Below are 17,166 nucleotides of genomic sequence, written 5' to 3'. Positions count from 1 at the left end.
AAATTTAGAATATTTTCGTGGTTATTTTGGTTTATGTTTGTAGTGCCGATTCTGTTGTTTTAGCCAAATTTAATTGCTCTCTTGAGGATATTGCTATTTTGGTAGTATTTTTGGAGGATGAAAAATTTCTCGTTTGGTAGTTTAAGGACATTTTTTAGATTGGCAGTAATAATCTGGCTTTGGCAAATTGATGAATTTTTAACTTTGAGGTGGCACTCAAAAATTTCAGTTTTTTATAACTCGGTAGCATTAACATTAAAGACTCAAAATTTTAATATATTTTTGAGTTGGTACTATTAAGGTGACCTTAAAACCTTTGCAGATTCATATTGGCATTATTAGTTTGCCCTTGAAAGCTGGTGAAAATCAGGTTTTTTATTAAGTTGGCAACATTGATTTACTTCTGTAAAAGTTAATTTAATTGGTTGGCAGTATTGCTTTTCCTTTAAAACTTTATTTTTCGAGTTAGTCATACTGATTTGAATGCGTGGGAAATTTAAATTATTTCTAGTTGTCAGTACTGATTAAGCTTGAAAAATTCTAAAATTACATACATTTCTATGTTGGCAATATTGAAAAACTGACTTTGAAGTACTGATTACTCAAAAACTCACAGGGTATGTCTATATTGGAAAAAGTCACGGTTTTTTTTAGGTTGACACCATTGATTTGCTTTTGCTAATTTTTTAGGTTGCCAGTCCAGATTTGGTTTTTCGTTTCGTTTTGGCAGTATTGTTTTGAATGAGCGAAAAATTCAAAATAGTGCTAAATTAGCAAGGCTATCCTTTAACTACTTACAGTAGATTCAAATAATTTTTATGTTGGCACCACTGATTTGATTTTCCCATATTGGCTCAGAAGAAAAAATGTACGGCTTTACATATATTGCCAAGTATTTTATTGATCTGGTTCTGAAACTTTAAGGTTTCCAGGTTGGTAGTAGTGATCTGAATTATTTGCAAATTTAATTAAATAAAATTTAAAATAATCAATACTGATTCTGATGTTTTAGGAGCATTTGATTGACATACTTTTATTGTATTTATTTGGCAAGACTCGAAAATTGAGGATATTGTTATTTTGTTAGTGCTGATTCGAAAAACTTGTAGATTTCAAGAATTTCTCATTTGGTAGTAATGATTTAGATGTGCAAAGTTGGGAAATTCGTAGTCTGGCGCTCAGAATTTAAGTTATTTCTAAGTTAGTAACATTAACATGAAAGAATCAAAATTGCAGAGTATTTTTGAGTTGAAAGTCTAGGCTTTTAACCTTAAACCTTTGCAGATTCAAATTATTTTTATGTTGGCATTATTAATTTGCCCTTGACAACTGATGAACAGGGATATTTTTTTCAGGTTGGCAATCTAGGTTTGATTTTTAGTTTATGTTGGTTGTATTGATTTGAATAAGCGGGAAATTTAAAATATTTCTAAATTGGCAGGGTTGTCTGTGCTTTAAATACTTTTAGTAGATTCAAATAATTTTTTATGTTGGCAATACTGATTTAGTATTAAACGGCCATGATCTTCAAAGACTCAGACATTCAGGTTATTTTGTATTTTTTACCTGTAGTGAGAGATACAGAATATTTCCCCCTATTGGAGGAACTGTTCTACCTTTAAAGAATAGGGAAAATCAGGGTTTTCTTAAGTTAGCACAATTGATTTGCTCTTTCTAATTTTTTTAGGTTTACAGTCCAAGTTTTGTTTTCAGTTTGGCAGTATTGGTTGCCTTTAAAACTAATGATATTTCTAAGTTGGTAGTATTGATTTAAATGAACGGCGGGAACTTCAAAATATTTCTGAATTGGCAGGTATCGTTTTGCCTTTGAAACATTCAGCATACATCTAACATTGATAGCTCTTAGACGTTACCAAATTGCTAATTAATCTAGAGGAGAAACTAAAAGATTATTCAAAATCCAAGATGTTGCTGCATATTTTACGTTAAAAAAAAGGGGCGTGGCCTGTTAAAATTATACACCGTCGAAGGAGACATATTATTGCGAAAGCGCCAGCTCATTTAATTTGCCAATAAGTAGCACCCTGTCGAAGCACTTCAACACTTTCGCACCTATTAACTGTCAAACCGTCATAATTTATTATCCACCTTAAAACGATTTTATTATAAGAAAATAGTGATTTTCACGCTCTCCGGTGGCACCTTGAGGCCCTTCAACTATATATATATTTCCCATAACCGTGAAAATTTACCGCGTCATTAACGAGACAACTAATGGAGACTTTAAGTTGTAACAATGGACGCCATATTGATTTTGTCCGCGCTCTAACGCCTTAAATCAACTGTGTGGTGTATTTGTTGAGCAAACACTCGCTGCCCGGGCTTAATGATCTTCTCTGCACCTCCGCTTCAATTTTGTTGACACAAGAGACTCGCTGGTATGCCAGCCACATTCGATCTTTCAACATAACCATTTTTTTTTTGTAATTTTTTTTTATTGGCGGTCAAGTACCGGTTTGTAATTTCGTATTTAGTTATGGCATTGTTGGTTTGGTTGGCAGAATATTACATATCCTGGCTTTGTTGCAGCAGCGTCGTAAAGTACTCTAATAGTACTTTTAACATATTAGTGTCAATTCAGATACAACACCCCCGAGGTACCCCAGACACACACCCTTATACAGACAATGATCAACTAGTATATAGCAGCACAAGAGGTACCAAAAGGATGGTAGATTAAACACTAGTAGAACTACCAAAGTTTTGAAAAAGATTCACCATTTATTATACTGTTGCGTTTTTCCCGTTTTTTACGTGTGAATTAAAACAATCGAAAATAGTCAACTAATTTATTTACACACTGTACTACGAAGACATGATGATTTACGACTACTAGAGATATTTATTTGTACTGTATTTATTTACAACTATTTAAATCTCGCGCCAATATTTACTTCACTGAACTACTATTGGCGATGCGGCTCCCTATATACTCGGCAAAACGCTGTTCCGGAAGATTCTTATAACCTTCGACACGTCGTGCGGTGTGCCACTTGTGTCATTCGGGACTAACGGAGTATCACCTAGTTTCTTGGTGTTTACAATATCGTTAAAATGCAAACAGAAATTACTTCGCTAATAGGAGAAACACAAAAAAGTTAAGAAATGGAACCCTTATGAGGATCGAAACCCATCGATAGATTGCTCAATATGGAGATTATAGTAAAACCACACAGATCCCTAAATATAGGAAAAGGAGTTATCACAAGCAATGAGTTTAATAAAGAATTTATTATACTGCTATACCGGAGAAATATTATCAAACCTTCAACCGCAAGGAGTTACATAGGTGAAACGCTTTAACACTAAAATAAATGAACAAAAAATTCCATCAGACACCTTGCTTCTTACATTTAAAACTCCCTGAAGGAGTAAAAGCGTCAAAAGCGTCAAAATTAGACCATTTTTCCTCAGTCTTTTGCAGTGCTTTAAGTGTCAGAAATTTGGACATAGACTGAATAAATGCATAAACAAAGAAATCCGCTCTAGATGTGAAAAAGAGATACATGAAAAGAATCCCTGCATTCCTCCACCTACCTGTGAAGAACAACATTCCCCTAGATACAAAGGTTGTGAAATCTACAAGAAAGAACGAAGCATACAAAAGATTAGGGTAACGGTAAACATCTCCTTTTTTGAAGTTCGGAAAAAATACAACCTCCTCAATCCACCCTATACCAACTATTTTCTAGCATTATCCAAAATCAACTAGAAAATAACAGAACTAACACACCAAAAGTTCAAGGAAAATTCTTCCTCCTTTATTTTCTACAGCAAGTTCTACTTCTTCCAGAACAAAAAGGAAAAATGATCCAATAATGCACTGGAACATAAATAGGCTCAATATACGAATTGAAGCTTTTAATCAAAAATCATTGTCCTAAAATTCTATGCATACAAGAAACAAATCTTAAAGACACTGATCAATTTAGGTTATCAGTCTATAATAATATTGAAAGATTAGACCCTGTAGAATGCAATAGAGATGCAGCTTTATTAATTCGAGAACATTTTCCCTATGAAAGAGTAAACATTGACATTACTTTAGAAGCAATAGGCCTATCAACATACACACATGTTAAAATCTCTAACGATTTTAACAAAAATTTCAAATCCTAATGATTTTTTCCGATTTGCGTATCATAAGTATTTTACCTACAGCGTCTAAAATTTTTGAAAAAATTATGTATAATTAAATTTATGACTATTTCCTATCTAAACATTTATTGCCAAATAATCAATGTGGATTTAGGGCAGGATTAAGTGCATCTACAACGCTTACCAAAGTAACAAATGACATTTTTGAAAATTCGGATCGCAGCAATGTCACAGTGCTAGCCCTGCTTGATTATTCCAAAGCATTTGATACAATTAACCATAAACCTTTAATATCTAAGCTATCATACTTTGGGTTTTCTGCCGACTCAGTATTCTTAATAAAATCATATTTATCCAATAGATATCAAAAAGTTCGGTACCATAATGAGTCTTCTAGCAAGCTGGATATTTTATCTGGTGTTCCACAAGGGTCTATTTTGGGACCCTTGCTTTTCATAATTTACACTGCTGATATTTTATTGTCCTTAAAAAACTGTCATGTAATGGCTTATGCTGATGACACGCAGCTTTACATCTCTTTTCATCCCAATGAGCTTAACGCTGCATCTGCTCACTTAAATGAAGACTTAGAATTGCTAAGTAAGATCTCGTTTGAACATAACCTTAACTTAAATTCAAAAAAATCAAACCTTATGGTCTTTGGTAACAAGAACGCGGTAGAAATAGTCAAATTAAATATGAATATTTGCGTAAATAACAACAAACTGCCCTTTGTAGAGGTAGCCCGTAATCTTGGTATTATTATTGATTCCCAATTACGTTTTAGTTCTCATGTGGAGATGTTAAGACGTAAGGCTTTCTCGAGGCTAAAGATTCCGTTTACAAATAGACACATTTTAAATTTTAAACTTAGAAAAATGTTAACCGAATCTCTTGTTCTTTCAAATTTTAATTATTGTGATTTTATCTATTTTCCATGCCTTGACTCGCTTCACAAAAATATGCTTCAAGTAATGCAAAATGCTTGCGCTCGTCTAATTTTTGATCTTAAAAAACGCGATCACATCTCTTAAAAAATAATCGATTTAAAATGGTTAAGAATGGATAATATTTGGAAACATCACTTAAGTAATTTTACATATAAACTTTTATCTAATCAAGATCGAAATTTTAATATCTTGCGTACCATTTTTAAAACAAGACGTTCTGCTCACTCTGTCAATATAAGATATAAGTTAAAGTTTTCAATGCCACAATTTCGAACTGCTCTCTATACTAGATCTTTTTCTTATAATGCAATTAGCTTGATTAACTCACTTTCTGACGAATTTCGACTTTTCAATTTTAATAAATTTAAATTTAAAGTAAAAAATTATCTTTTAGATACACAAAATCGTCCAGTGAATTTATGATCTGATTTATTTTTGTTCTTTTTTTTGTATCTTTAAGACGCTTCTCGCTGCTGCTTCATAGATTGTTCAGAACTGTATATGGGTCTCCCCTCACATTGATACTGGAAGTGGTGTATTGAATGGCTCTGTTATGTTTTTGTTTGTAATATGGCTAACAGTTTAGGGATTGATTCTCTTTTTTTCTTCTCTTACTTTTAGTAAGCATAGGTACATGCACATGGTTAAGTAGAATAGCATTTATTTGCTAGACTTCGCCATTCCTGTACTATATTTAAATTACATTATTTTGTATATTATTATTTGTTAAAAAAAAAAAAATTTGTAACTTTGTTTGACTTATTAAAGACCTTATTTATTTATTTATTTATTTATTTATATTGTAAACACCGAAAAACTAGCTGATTCTCGGTCATTCCAGAATGACTTAAGTGGTACAACGCAAGACGTCTTGAAAGTTAGCGGGAATCTACCGGAGCAGCGTTCGGCTGAGTATATAAAGAGCCACATCGCCGATAGTTGTCAGTTGTCAGTTCAGTGAAGTAAAGTTCAGATTGTTGGCGCGAGATTTAAATAGTTGTAAATAAATATTGTACAAATAAGTATATCTAGTAGTCGTGAGAGATCGTAGTTTCGTAGTAAAGTATGTAAATAAATTAGTTGACTATTTTCCCATTGTTTCAATACACACTTAATGAACGGGAAAATCGCTACAATATATCCACCTTAAAAAAAAGTTAATAATTTAATAGAATTAACATTTTTTATTTTGGTAGGTTACCCTAATGCACATAGCCTAATTTGAGATTCATATTACAAGGATATCCGTAGGAAAATTAAAATATTTGAGATAACGAACAACTTTTTTATATAATAATGCATCCTTAACCTTACGATTGATAATCTAAATCTTTCAACAATATTTAAATGGAGCGTTCTAAACGATCTCTATAATAATGATCACTTTCCCACTCTATTCAGCATTCCATTCAATGCTCCTAATAATACTACTAAATACAGTCATAAAAACCAATTGGACAAACTTTAGCCTTAAATATACACCACTAGATATAGAAAATCTCAACATAAACGCAGTTACGGAAACAATGACCAAATCTATTTTGAAAACATACTGTAGCGTTTACATATAATGCGAAAACATACTTTACCCGTTCGGTGTGAACTAAAAACAATCAGAAATATTCGATTAATTTATTTACATATTTACACAATGAAACACGTTCACTTTACTTCAATGACCTGTCAACTGACTTCCAGCGGCGACGCGGCTCCTTATATACTCGGCTGACCATGATTCCGGAAGATTCGCTGAACTTCTAGACGTCATGCGATATGCCACTTGTATCATTCCGGAATGACGTAGATTGGTGTGATGTGGTGGCATAGTTCCTCGGTATTTACAATATCGTTACGATACATAAACAATATGCCTCCCCTTCATCTATTCACAAAAAGACAATTAGTTCCTTAGTGGAACTCAGGGTGTAAAACAGTTGTTCTAGAAAGAAAAAAAGCATTTTGGGGGTGAGAGCAATAAATTTATGGAGAAAAGGAGCATACCATAGGCTGTTGATTCCTTTCTTCTATATACTTGAGCTGCCCGTCACTCCCGTTACCGGCCGGTATTTTCGATAACTTTGGCAAGGTTTTACGGGATTAGTTACTTAATTTGAGTACTAGTGAAGTATACACCAAAATGCCTCGAATACACGAAAATGGTTCCCTTTGTGTGTGCTTGTCCACTCCTCTCACGTCTGGTTCCTCGTTCATTTTTAGAAGGGGAATGAGGCATTTTGGTGTTAGCGAGCAGACATATTTTTAGACATAGGGGTTATTTAAAATTTACTTAGAGAAGTAGGATTAATATAAGTATTTAAATAAGTACTGCAAGTAATGCTAATGCCATTACTGAAGAAGCACCCAACATATTCAAAGCTCACCCCACCATAGAAAATTTTGTAAACTTATAGAAACTTAGAGCAAGATCGAAAAAAATTATAAGCAAAGCCAAATTAGACCCATGGAAAGAATGGACACATCTGATCTGAGCGGCCATTGTCAAACCCCTTACTATCAAACATTTTAGTACACACTTTTTAGTCGAATCATACTATACACATATAGTAGTGGAAACCCATCATGCTCATATCATAAAAAAGAAAACACGCCATTGTTCGGCATCGTAACTCTGAAAATGCATCCTACATGTAATGGGCAAGCAAGCAGGCAAACAAACAAACACAATCCGATCCCCGTAGCAAACTGCACCCATAAAGGTAATATCTATCAGCGATTCCGCCCGTTTTATAATCGCGGCCGTAACCTTTTGTGACCCGCGCGAGGCGTTTGATCGCGTCGCTCCACATGGCACCGTCGGATCGCTCTCTCCCATCTAATCAACGAAACTGTCCTAATCTGATCCGGACTAACATGGACGCCGTGATCGGTTCGTCCTCAAAACGTCTTCGGATTCGTGATTGTTACGATTATTGAACAAATCGCTTTTATATAATGCATACAGGGTGCCTCGAATTGCAAGTTAAAGAGGTGAAACCAGGATGACTCGTGGATCTCATTCACCAGTGATAACTCTTGGTGAAGCTCCACAAATTCAATAAGATACTTAAGTGAACTTATGACTGTGTCATTAGTTCTAATGGACAGAATCGATTCCTTAATCAGTCGTTTTTTGAGAGTGACCAAATTTCCTAGATTGCCTTTCAGGATCTCATCCATGCCCACTAATGTCAACTCCAGTTAGAATTTCCTTTGAAAAGTTTGAAGGTCTTGTAAGAAAATTCTTCAATTAATTCAAAGGATGAGATGAGCGCAAGCTCTTTAGACCAAGTCCAGGACGTAAATCCAAGATGACTTATTACCATTGCCAGGTTCGTTGGGCTCAGATAACTCTGGGCGAGGCTCTAGAAATTCTTCAGAATCTTTATGTGAATTTCTTGTTCATGTCAGTACTTCAAAATCTATTTACGCTTTACAACCTGCCCAAGGACATGAAATCCATGAGACAAGGGCACTTAATTGGTTTTTCCTTAGCTGTTTCGACCTCTGGGATTTTGCAGTGAAATTCCAGTTATCCATCATCAGTCTTGTGAAGATTTACTCTTGATAATTTTTCTGTAAGCCAAGTGGTTTTCGAGATATCAGTCACTTTGTTACGTATAGCCTGACTTCTACGTTCGGCAGAAATATTTCGTTTTTTATTAGTCTAATGGTCTCAAAACTTCTTGATCCAAATTTTTGAATAATAAAAATTACTTTCTGAGCCCCTCACATAAAATTCTTCCTTAAAATATAAAGAAATGCAAATGAATTTCAATTTTTTTTATGATCTTTAGGCGGGAATTTCAATTTTTAGGCGTAAAAATGAGATTTCTCAAAAATCTTGTTTTCTATTAGTTCTATTAAAAATTGTCAAGAGACCAAAGGAAATATCACGAGGATGAATATTTTCTCTTGACAGTTTCATGTCAAGACTAAATGCTAGTTCTTTTTTTCCGGATGAAGACGGTGTTGCATTCTTGTAGGATATTTCACATTTTGATCCCAACCTAGTACTTAACCTTTAACTTTCTTTTTCTTACAAATGATTTAGGCCTTTGAATAGACCTGAAGATGCCAACATTTCCATGATATCCAGGACTTCTTCACAATTCAACATATAGACCTTCAGGTTTTTAACCGTTTTTGCTTTAGTGCACCCTTTTAATGGATGTAATTCATCAATGAATCAATCACTTTTGATGAATCACTATGAAATTCTGCGTCAGAATCATGGATACCATGCATTTCATCTCTAGTAATGTTTTTCTTTAGGTAGTGCGGATCTCCTGCAAGAAAAGTCTTTATTTCTATGTAAACTGACATAGCACCTGCAAGAGATGTTTTTTATTTTTTTACTTAATAACCTTGAAAAAAAAAACAAGGAATCAAATTTGCTCCAAACTCATCACATTCGTCAACACATTCGTAGACTATTTGAAAAATTAGCAGATTTTTCAAAATTTCTTCTAAAAGGCTAATTAATTTTAAGTTCAATGGGCTTAAATCAGGCGATCTAGCCGTCCAATCTTTATCCTTTTTGGCTTCATGCATCCACATTTTTTTTTTAATTTGAAGGAAACTGGAATATTTGAAAAAAATAGTGAGGAAGAGCCCTGTCTTATTTAGAGTGCTGTAAAAGAGTTTATATTTTTATCAGGTTGATTTTCCCTGTATATATTTCAAGAAAATTGCTGAAATATTTTAATGGAACAAAAATCAAAGAAATCATTAGAAATGTGACTTTTTTGGTTTTTTAAGTATGAGAATGATATTATCAAAGTCTTCCTATTTCAACTCTTTTATGGTTTTTTAAGAGAAAAAAATGATTTTTTTAAAGAAATATATTTGAAATTCTTGTAAATTTTTTTAAACATTCCTACAATACAGGGTGTTTTTTAATGGAGTGCCGATAATCAGGGTGTGAATTCTCGGGTGATTTTAAGGATAAAATTTTATATCAACATAATACGTCCTAAATCTGTTAGTTTTTGAGCTACAGGGTGTTAAGATTTTAAGAAACAAGTGAGTTATTTATCACTCTTAGATATGAAATGTTGTACATACCTTTCTAACATTAAGCAGCATTTTTTTGACGTAAATTTTTACCAGTATGGCTGAATGGAAGAAAAATTGAATTTTTTAATTTTTATTTTCGTACACGTCTTATAGAAGTAAGTCTTGGAATTAAATAAATGAAGTTTTCGAAAATGGTTTTGGTTTTTAAAAAAATCAGTGGCATACCATTTTTTTCTTGAAAAATTGTTAGTCAAACCCCGTACCGACGTCACTGAGGAGAATTAAAAAAAATTAAGTCAAAAATAGCTCCTTAATGAGGAAAAGGGCGTATAGAATTTCATGAAAATATTGAAGAGTAGGAATATTTTGATTTTTATATGTTGGTTTTTCAAAAAAAAATATGTTTTTTGAAAAAAAAAATTATTATCAGTTAAATAAAAGTAAAATCACACCGGATATTAAAATAATTGTAATTTTTTTTTCAAAAAATTTTCTAAGCAAGCAAAATTATTTTAATCAAGCATTAATTGTAGAAATTTTGAAATGTGTATTTTTTTTTAGTTTCTGAGTTATAGGCACATTATTTTTATGATATGAAATATGCATTTGATGTATTTAATTGGATAAATTGTATATAAAGTGTCGAACTCTTTGGATTTCTTTATTACGATGAAGTAATTTTTTACCTTTTTTAAAAAATTTATAAAATATATGCTTAAGTCTTTCGATTAAGGAATCGTCATAGAAATTTTTAAAAGTTAATAAAAGTATGATTTTTCATTTGTAAATGTTGATTTGTTAAGGAAGAATTAATTTGTTGAAAAAAAAAACGTACATTATTAAAGAAAAGGTGATATACTTGTCTGATCGTTTCAATCGAGCAATAATCAACGTAAATTATGAGGATTTTTCAATGAAAAAATAATTTCTTGGAAACTGAAAAAAGCTTATGTACATTGTTGAAGAACAAAAGCTCAAAAATGTTGGATACATTCAATACATCAATTTTTTTTTTAAATTATAAAATACGTGTCCATGCATTTTAATGGAATCACCGAAGGTTTTAAGAAATGATTTTTTATTTTCTAGTGTTTTAAGAAAATAATTTTTTAAGAAAAAATCAAATAATGAAAATATAAGGAAAGAGATTTTTTCAAAAAAGTGTTATTATGCTTAAAAAAAAATCTTTTAATAATTTTAATTAAAACGCCTATACAGTGCTTTCATTTCAAAACGATCCACCCTTAATAACTTTCTTAAAAAAAAAAAAAAAAAAAAAAAAAAAAAAAAACACGTCAAATTAGATATACAGGGGGACGTTTAATTATGCATTCACTAAAGTTCTGTCAATCACCTCCTAACCTCACTTTAATATATCAAATGGGAACCCCCATCGTGTGATACATCATAGTAAGGAGCGCCAAATTCTCTATTCAACGGTTCCAAAAAAAATGAAATTGGTAAATGTGTAAGCAAATATTTAGCGAAAATGTCTAGAAATAATGAATATTTTATTTACGCCAAACTTTGGTATGTCAAATGGCTACCCCATGGTGTGATACATTATTTTAAAGGGCATTCATTATGCTATCAATAATTGTAAAAAAAAAAAAATTGATTGACCAAGAAGCAATTAAAGTGTAAATCGGTAGGGTAGAAAAACTAATTTAATTAGTTAAACAAATTTATTTTATTAAATTTTCAAAATGCGCCCCGTTATTAGCAAGACAATAAAAAAGCCTATTTTTAAACTCCTTACGAACATTGGCAAGGGTCTGCCCGCTAATTTCTCGGCATTCTTGAAATATTCTATTTTTTAAATTCTCAATACTCTCAGGTGGCGTTTTATAAACATTGCTTTTTAAGTAGCCCCAAAGAAAAAAGTCTAGTGGGGTTAGGTCCGGAGACCGCGCAGGCCATTCGATTGTACCACGTCTGCCAATACACTTTTCTCGAAAATTTTCATCAAGCCACTCTCGAACTACCAAAGTGTAGTGCGCGGGAGCTCCATCCTGCTGAAAATGTATATTATTTTCATTCAATAATATAGCACCATGTTGATCTACTTGATTTTCCATAGATTGGATGATGGAAGGGTATATTGCATTTTCTAAAAGGTTTAAATAAATTTCGCCAGTCAAATTTTCTTCCAAAAAAATGGCCCGATTATTTAATTCCCATAAATTCCTGCCCAAACATAAATTTTTTGGAGATATTGGGTATGGTCTTCCCGAAAAAACATGCGGATTTTCATTATCCCAGTATCTACAGTTATGTCTGATCACCAGGCCATTTTAAAAAAAGGTCGATTCGTCACTGAAGCAAATGTTCTTCAATAAATGGGGATCGTCGTCAATTCGCTGGCACATCACTTCACTAAATTTAATTCTCCATACAAAATACTGTACTAAAAACAAAAGATCGTATGTACTCTAATATCCTGGTTGCTCCAAGAGAAACTGGTATAATCCGCACACAGATAGATTTTACTGCTGATATCCAGACTAGTGATATCATTCATAAACAGTAGAACGTTGAGTCACTCCACATTCATCATAATATCATCATATTAACCCTCACAAGTTGAGTCTGTTATTTAGATATGTCTTAAACCATAAACCCATAAGGCCGCAATTTATTAATTAAGATATCGAAAGCTTTAACACAGTCGAAAGTTTTAGAGAAATCTCAGAAAACTGTTGCAGTCGTTTAGACACACAGGTGTACTCTTTATATTTTGCATTTATTTAACCAATTTATTTCAGTAAATCGTATACAAATTTCAAAAAGTCTAACTCTTTGAATTTTTTAGTTACGGTTTTTAGTTACGGGAATTTTTTAGTTATTGATTTAAATAAAAAAAGAGTCAGAGTCCTTGTTCCTCATAATCAATTTTAAATGCTTTTTCATGAAACTAGCTCTTTATTTTTTTAATGATTTTAACCATTTTCATATAAAAATGCACTTTTTTGGAAAAAACAATCGTTTTTTACCAAAAATATTCTCCCTCCTCCCTCCCTTATTTCCATACATATTCCTGATGAAATCATCACATTTCCTGATTAAAAACTCAGAAACAACCAGCCTGAGGGTCCAAAAATTAACACTCTCTTATATTCTCCACATTTCTTTTAATAATTATCGCCTCTACTCCAGGTCACCGTCATAATAAAGGACGTAAACGACATGGCTCCAGAATTCATCACTCCCAACGAGACAACCGTTATGGAAAACATCGCCAAGAACACCATGGTGATGGCGATCAAGGCCCTGGATAAGGACGAAGGCCGCAACGGTTACATCGAATACTCCCTCTCACCAAATCCAGTTTTCTCTCTTGGATCAGTGGATGGCGTCTTAAGAGTATCCGGAAACATCGACAGGGAGTTGAGAAACAATTACACCATAATGGTCACCGCTAAAGACCGAGGAGACCCACCGAAAAGTGCCAATATGACCATCAACGTAAAGGTTTTAGATGAAAACGACAATAGTCCAGTGTTTGATCCTAAACAGTATAGCGCTAGTATAGCTGAGAACGCTTCTATTGGCGCTATGGTGTTACAAGTAAGTAAATCCTTTATAAAAAGAAAAAGGAGAGTGAGTAATAAATTTGTTTAGGTGTCCGCCACTGATGTTGACAGCGGTCTAAATGGAAGGGTTCGCTACTTTATCAGTCATGGGGATGCCAATAGGGATTTCAGCATTGCTGAGGATACGGGGGTGGTGAGGGTGGCCAAGAATCTCAACTACGAGAGAAGATCCAAGTACGTTCTCACTGTGAAAGCCGAGGATTGCGCCGGGGATATTAGTGAGGGCGTTGTGAGGTCTGATACTGCGGAAATCACTATTTTGGTAAGAAATTTTTCATCTCTTGAAGCAAACTTTTCTAATACAAATCAATGAATGTTTCAGGTGTCAGATATAAACGATAACCCACCCACATTCCTGGACTCGCCGTACTTAGCCTACGTCATGGAAAACGTCATTCCTCCCAACGGAGGTTACGTTATCACCGTCAAGGCCTACGATGCCGACACCCCTCCTTTTAATAATTTAGTGAGGTACTTTATTAAAGAGGGCGACACCGATATCTTCAGGATAAACGCCTCTACTGGAGACATTTCTCTTCTGCGGGCCTTAGATCGGGAGATCCAGGAGGAGTACGTCTTGAGCCTGGTCGCTATGGATACCGGTAAGTTTCTGAAACCTTGTGTTGCCGAACGTAAATATAGTTTATTTTGTAGTATTTAATTTTAAAATTTAAATTTCGCGCCTTTGGATGTAGCGTCGTGTGTGTTGACAGTTGTTGCGTTTTGTTAGGTTGGCATGGGTCATTGACAAGAAGAGATTATGTCGTGACTCGATTATGGCGAGACGTATTAATTTATGTATTTTAAATTATGGGTTTATTAGTTATGAGTTGTAATTTGTATATTTGCTTAACCGAATAAAAGGCCATTCCACAATTTAAATAAAATTACTATCTTGGAGGAATACCAGAGTACGCAAACTAGCTTCAGTATCAACCAATGACTCCAAGGTTGACAAGTCCAGGCGCTACTGACGTGAAGCCAGAGTTCAGTTGGTCATAACTCGCAAAATGACTTATTTCCTAACTTGAATCATTTTACGAGGTAGAATTGTCCAGGCCAACTTTGTTATTTTTAATGGCATGCTGAATATTAGGGGGAGTGAGGGGAATATCGACCACTTAAAAAAAAATTATTTCTATTAATAATATATTAGGTATTGGCTCCTAATTTTTTCAAAAAAATATTAGTTTTGAGAATAGGAAAATAATGCATAAGTAGCAAAACATGTTTTAAAAAAGTTTAAGTTTTATTGAAAAAAATAGTGTTACCATATATGGTCGATATTAACCATATGCGTTGGGTAATATCGACCGTGCAATATAAAACGAGAAAAACAATATAAACGCCTTTGTTTGCTTATAACGTTTAATAGGTATAAAATAATCATAATTCTGGAAAACAAATTACCTTATAAACTAAATAAACTTAAATATAATATACTCAAATAAACACTGAAACATTAACAATTTAGGTTTGGCAAAAATGACATATATAACATTCAGCGTGCGAAGATTTTCCACAAGGACAGGTCACCCACCATTCCTTATCTTTTCCAAATTCCGTACATATGATGCGTGGTTCAGTCGCTTTTTCCAGTTTTTGTACTTTCTTTGTATCCTTTTTTTCTTCGTTCTGATTACGACTGCTTATTATTTTTCTTTTTGTTCCTTTAGCTTCTACTTCTTTCTTTCTGGCTTTTATTTTGTCCTTAACTTCCAATTCTTCTTTATTGGGAGTTTATTAGGAGAAGTAAAGAATTGAGAGTGCACCTTCTTTCGGTTATTTTCTACCGATCTTAAAAAGCGTGGCATTGGTTGAATATCTTCAAATGAGATAGTTGTACCAATGGTCCTGTCTGGTTCATTATCGGTGTCCTTATCGGTGAAAGAGATTAGACTTGCTTCCGAATCGCTGGGATCACTATCACTTTTATTTTGCTGTGGCTTCTTGAACTGATACAATACAGATGACCCTGGTTGAGGTTCGTTCATATCAGTAGTTGATGTATATCAACTAGATATGTTTTTTTCCTTTGTCGATATTGTTATGTTTCTTGCCTAATGTTTTGTTTTTTACTTTTTCTTGTGTTTCGTTTCCTTCCTCTTCTTTAATGACAACAAATTCTTCTTCATTTATTACCTCTCGATTCATTGGGAATATTCATGTGGTCTCAAATCCTTTTACACCTTTTTCTATTGTAGCTATTTTATTGTATGCTTAATATATTCAGCAATATCTGTCTGATCAATTTTTTGATAATTTCCAGCCTTAAAAAAATAATCACGATTATCCGCGGTTTTTAAGGGCTCAAAAAAGCAAACATCTAATGGCTGCAACCTGTGTGATGTGTGAGGAGGCAGGGTTACTCTGTCTATTGCATTTTCTCTACAAAAGTTGTAGACATTTAATGTGCAATGGCTGCAATGGTTGTCGATAATAAGTAAGACCCTATCATTAATTGAGCACTTAGTGTGTGTAACAAAATGTTAAAGCCATTCCAAAAAGAGAGCTTTATTGATCCACCCATTTTTAGAATTTTTGTAAATTGCATTTACTGGGCCATTTTGCGTAAGCTCATACTTCATTCTTGCTCTGCCAAATATAAACATAGAGGGAATATAGTCCTCCGCAGCACTCATGGCACAAAGCACAGTAACTACAAGTTTGTAGTTTGCCACGCTCCCCACTCGTAATGGCGCCAACTTGACGTTGTCCTTTGATAGCTAGAATTTTGGGAGGAATATGAACAGGAGTTATTCCAGTTTCATCTGCATTGTAAATGCGGTCAGCTCTGAATTTATGCTTTTCATACGCTTGAGAGAGTTTCGTAAAAAATAAATCAACTTCTTTCTTGTTAAATCCCTTAACTCGATTTAGCGATGTACTTTCAGGTCTTCTAAGGGAGATCTGAGGATGACGTTTCAAGAAACCATAATACCAATCATTGCCACATACTCCTTTTTCCTTATTGAAGTTATTAGGTATATTACTAGATTGTGCAAATTGAAACGCAATTTTCTTGACTTGAAACCTAGACAACCCATAAAACATTTTAGACATTTTAATTATATAGTTTGCTAGGTCTTCCTCTTGAACAGGATTTAATACTGTCTGCCTTCCAAGGCGCTTTTTTACATTATCAGCTTTTCCCTTAAGACGGTCTTGTAGAGTTCCATAGGGCACATTATAGGTTCTGGCGGCCTTCCTTATGCCTAAAGTATTATTTTGAACGGCATTAATGGCTGACGTCATGTCTTCAATATTCCAGGAAGCTCGATTAGTTTTCCTGTAGTATTTAAAAGGCATGTTGAAACAAATCTATTAAGAGAAAAGAAACTTTGTTAATAATCGGGTAAAACCAACCAACCAACCATATCGATCGGTTTTACCGGTTTTACCCGACATTATAGTCTGATTACATTAACCTAACCTACAAAAAATCAAAAAGATTTACATGAAAAAATTTATAAAATCTATACTTCTAT

The 17,166-nt window shown here is 33.5% G+C and overlaps 1 protein-coding gene across 2 annotated transcripts in view; it reads left to right on the top strand.

Moving 5' to 3' along the window:
* LOC126738989 (cadherin-related tumor suppressor) overlaps window positions 1-17,166 on the top strand; it is a 452,924-nt gene that overhangs the window by 360,245 nt on the left and 75,513 nt on the right. For both annotated transcript variants that reach the window (XM_050444509.1, XM_050444511.1), the window contains exons 13-15: window positions 13,242-13,652; window positions 13,707-13,940; window positions 14,001-14,280. In XM_050444509.1, coding sequence (XP_050300466.1) covers window positions 13,242-13,652; window positions 13,707-13,940; window positions 14,001-14,280 — 925 coding nt within the window. The remainder of the gene's footprint in view (window positions 1-13,241; window positions 13,653-13,706; window positions 13,941-14,000; window positions 14,281-17,166) is intronic.

This window comes from Anthonomus grandis, chromosome 7 (genome assembly GCF_022605725.1).
Source record: "Anthonomus grandis grandis chromosome 7, icAntGran1.3, whole genome shotgun sequence".
NCBI classification, from domain to species: Eukaryota; Metazoa; Arthropoda; class Insecta; order Coleoptera; family Curculionidae; genus Anthonomus; species Anthonomus grandis.
This window is presented reverse-complemented; position numbering and strand designations above follow the sequence as displayed.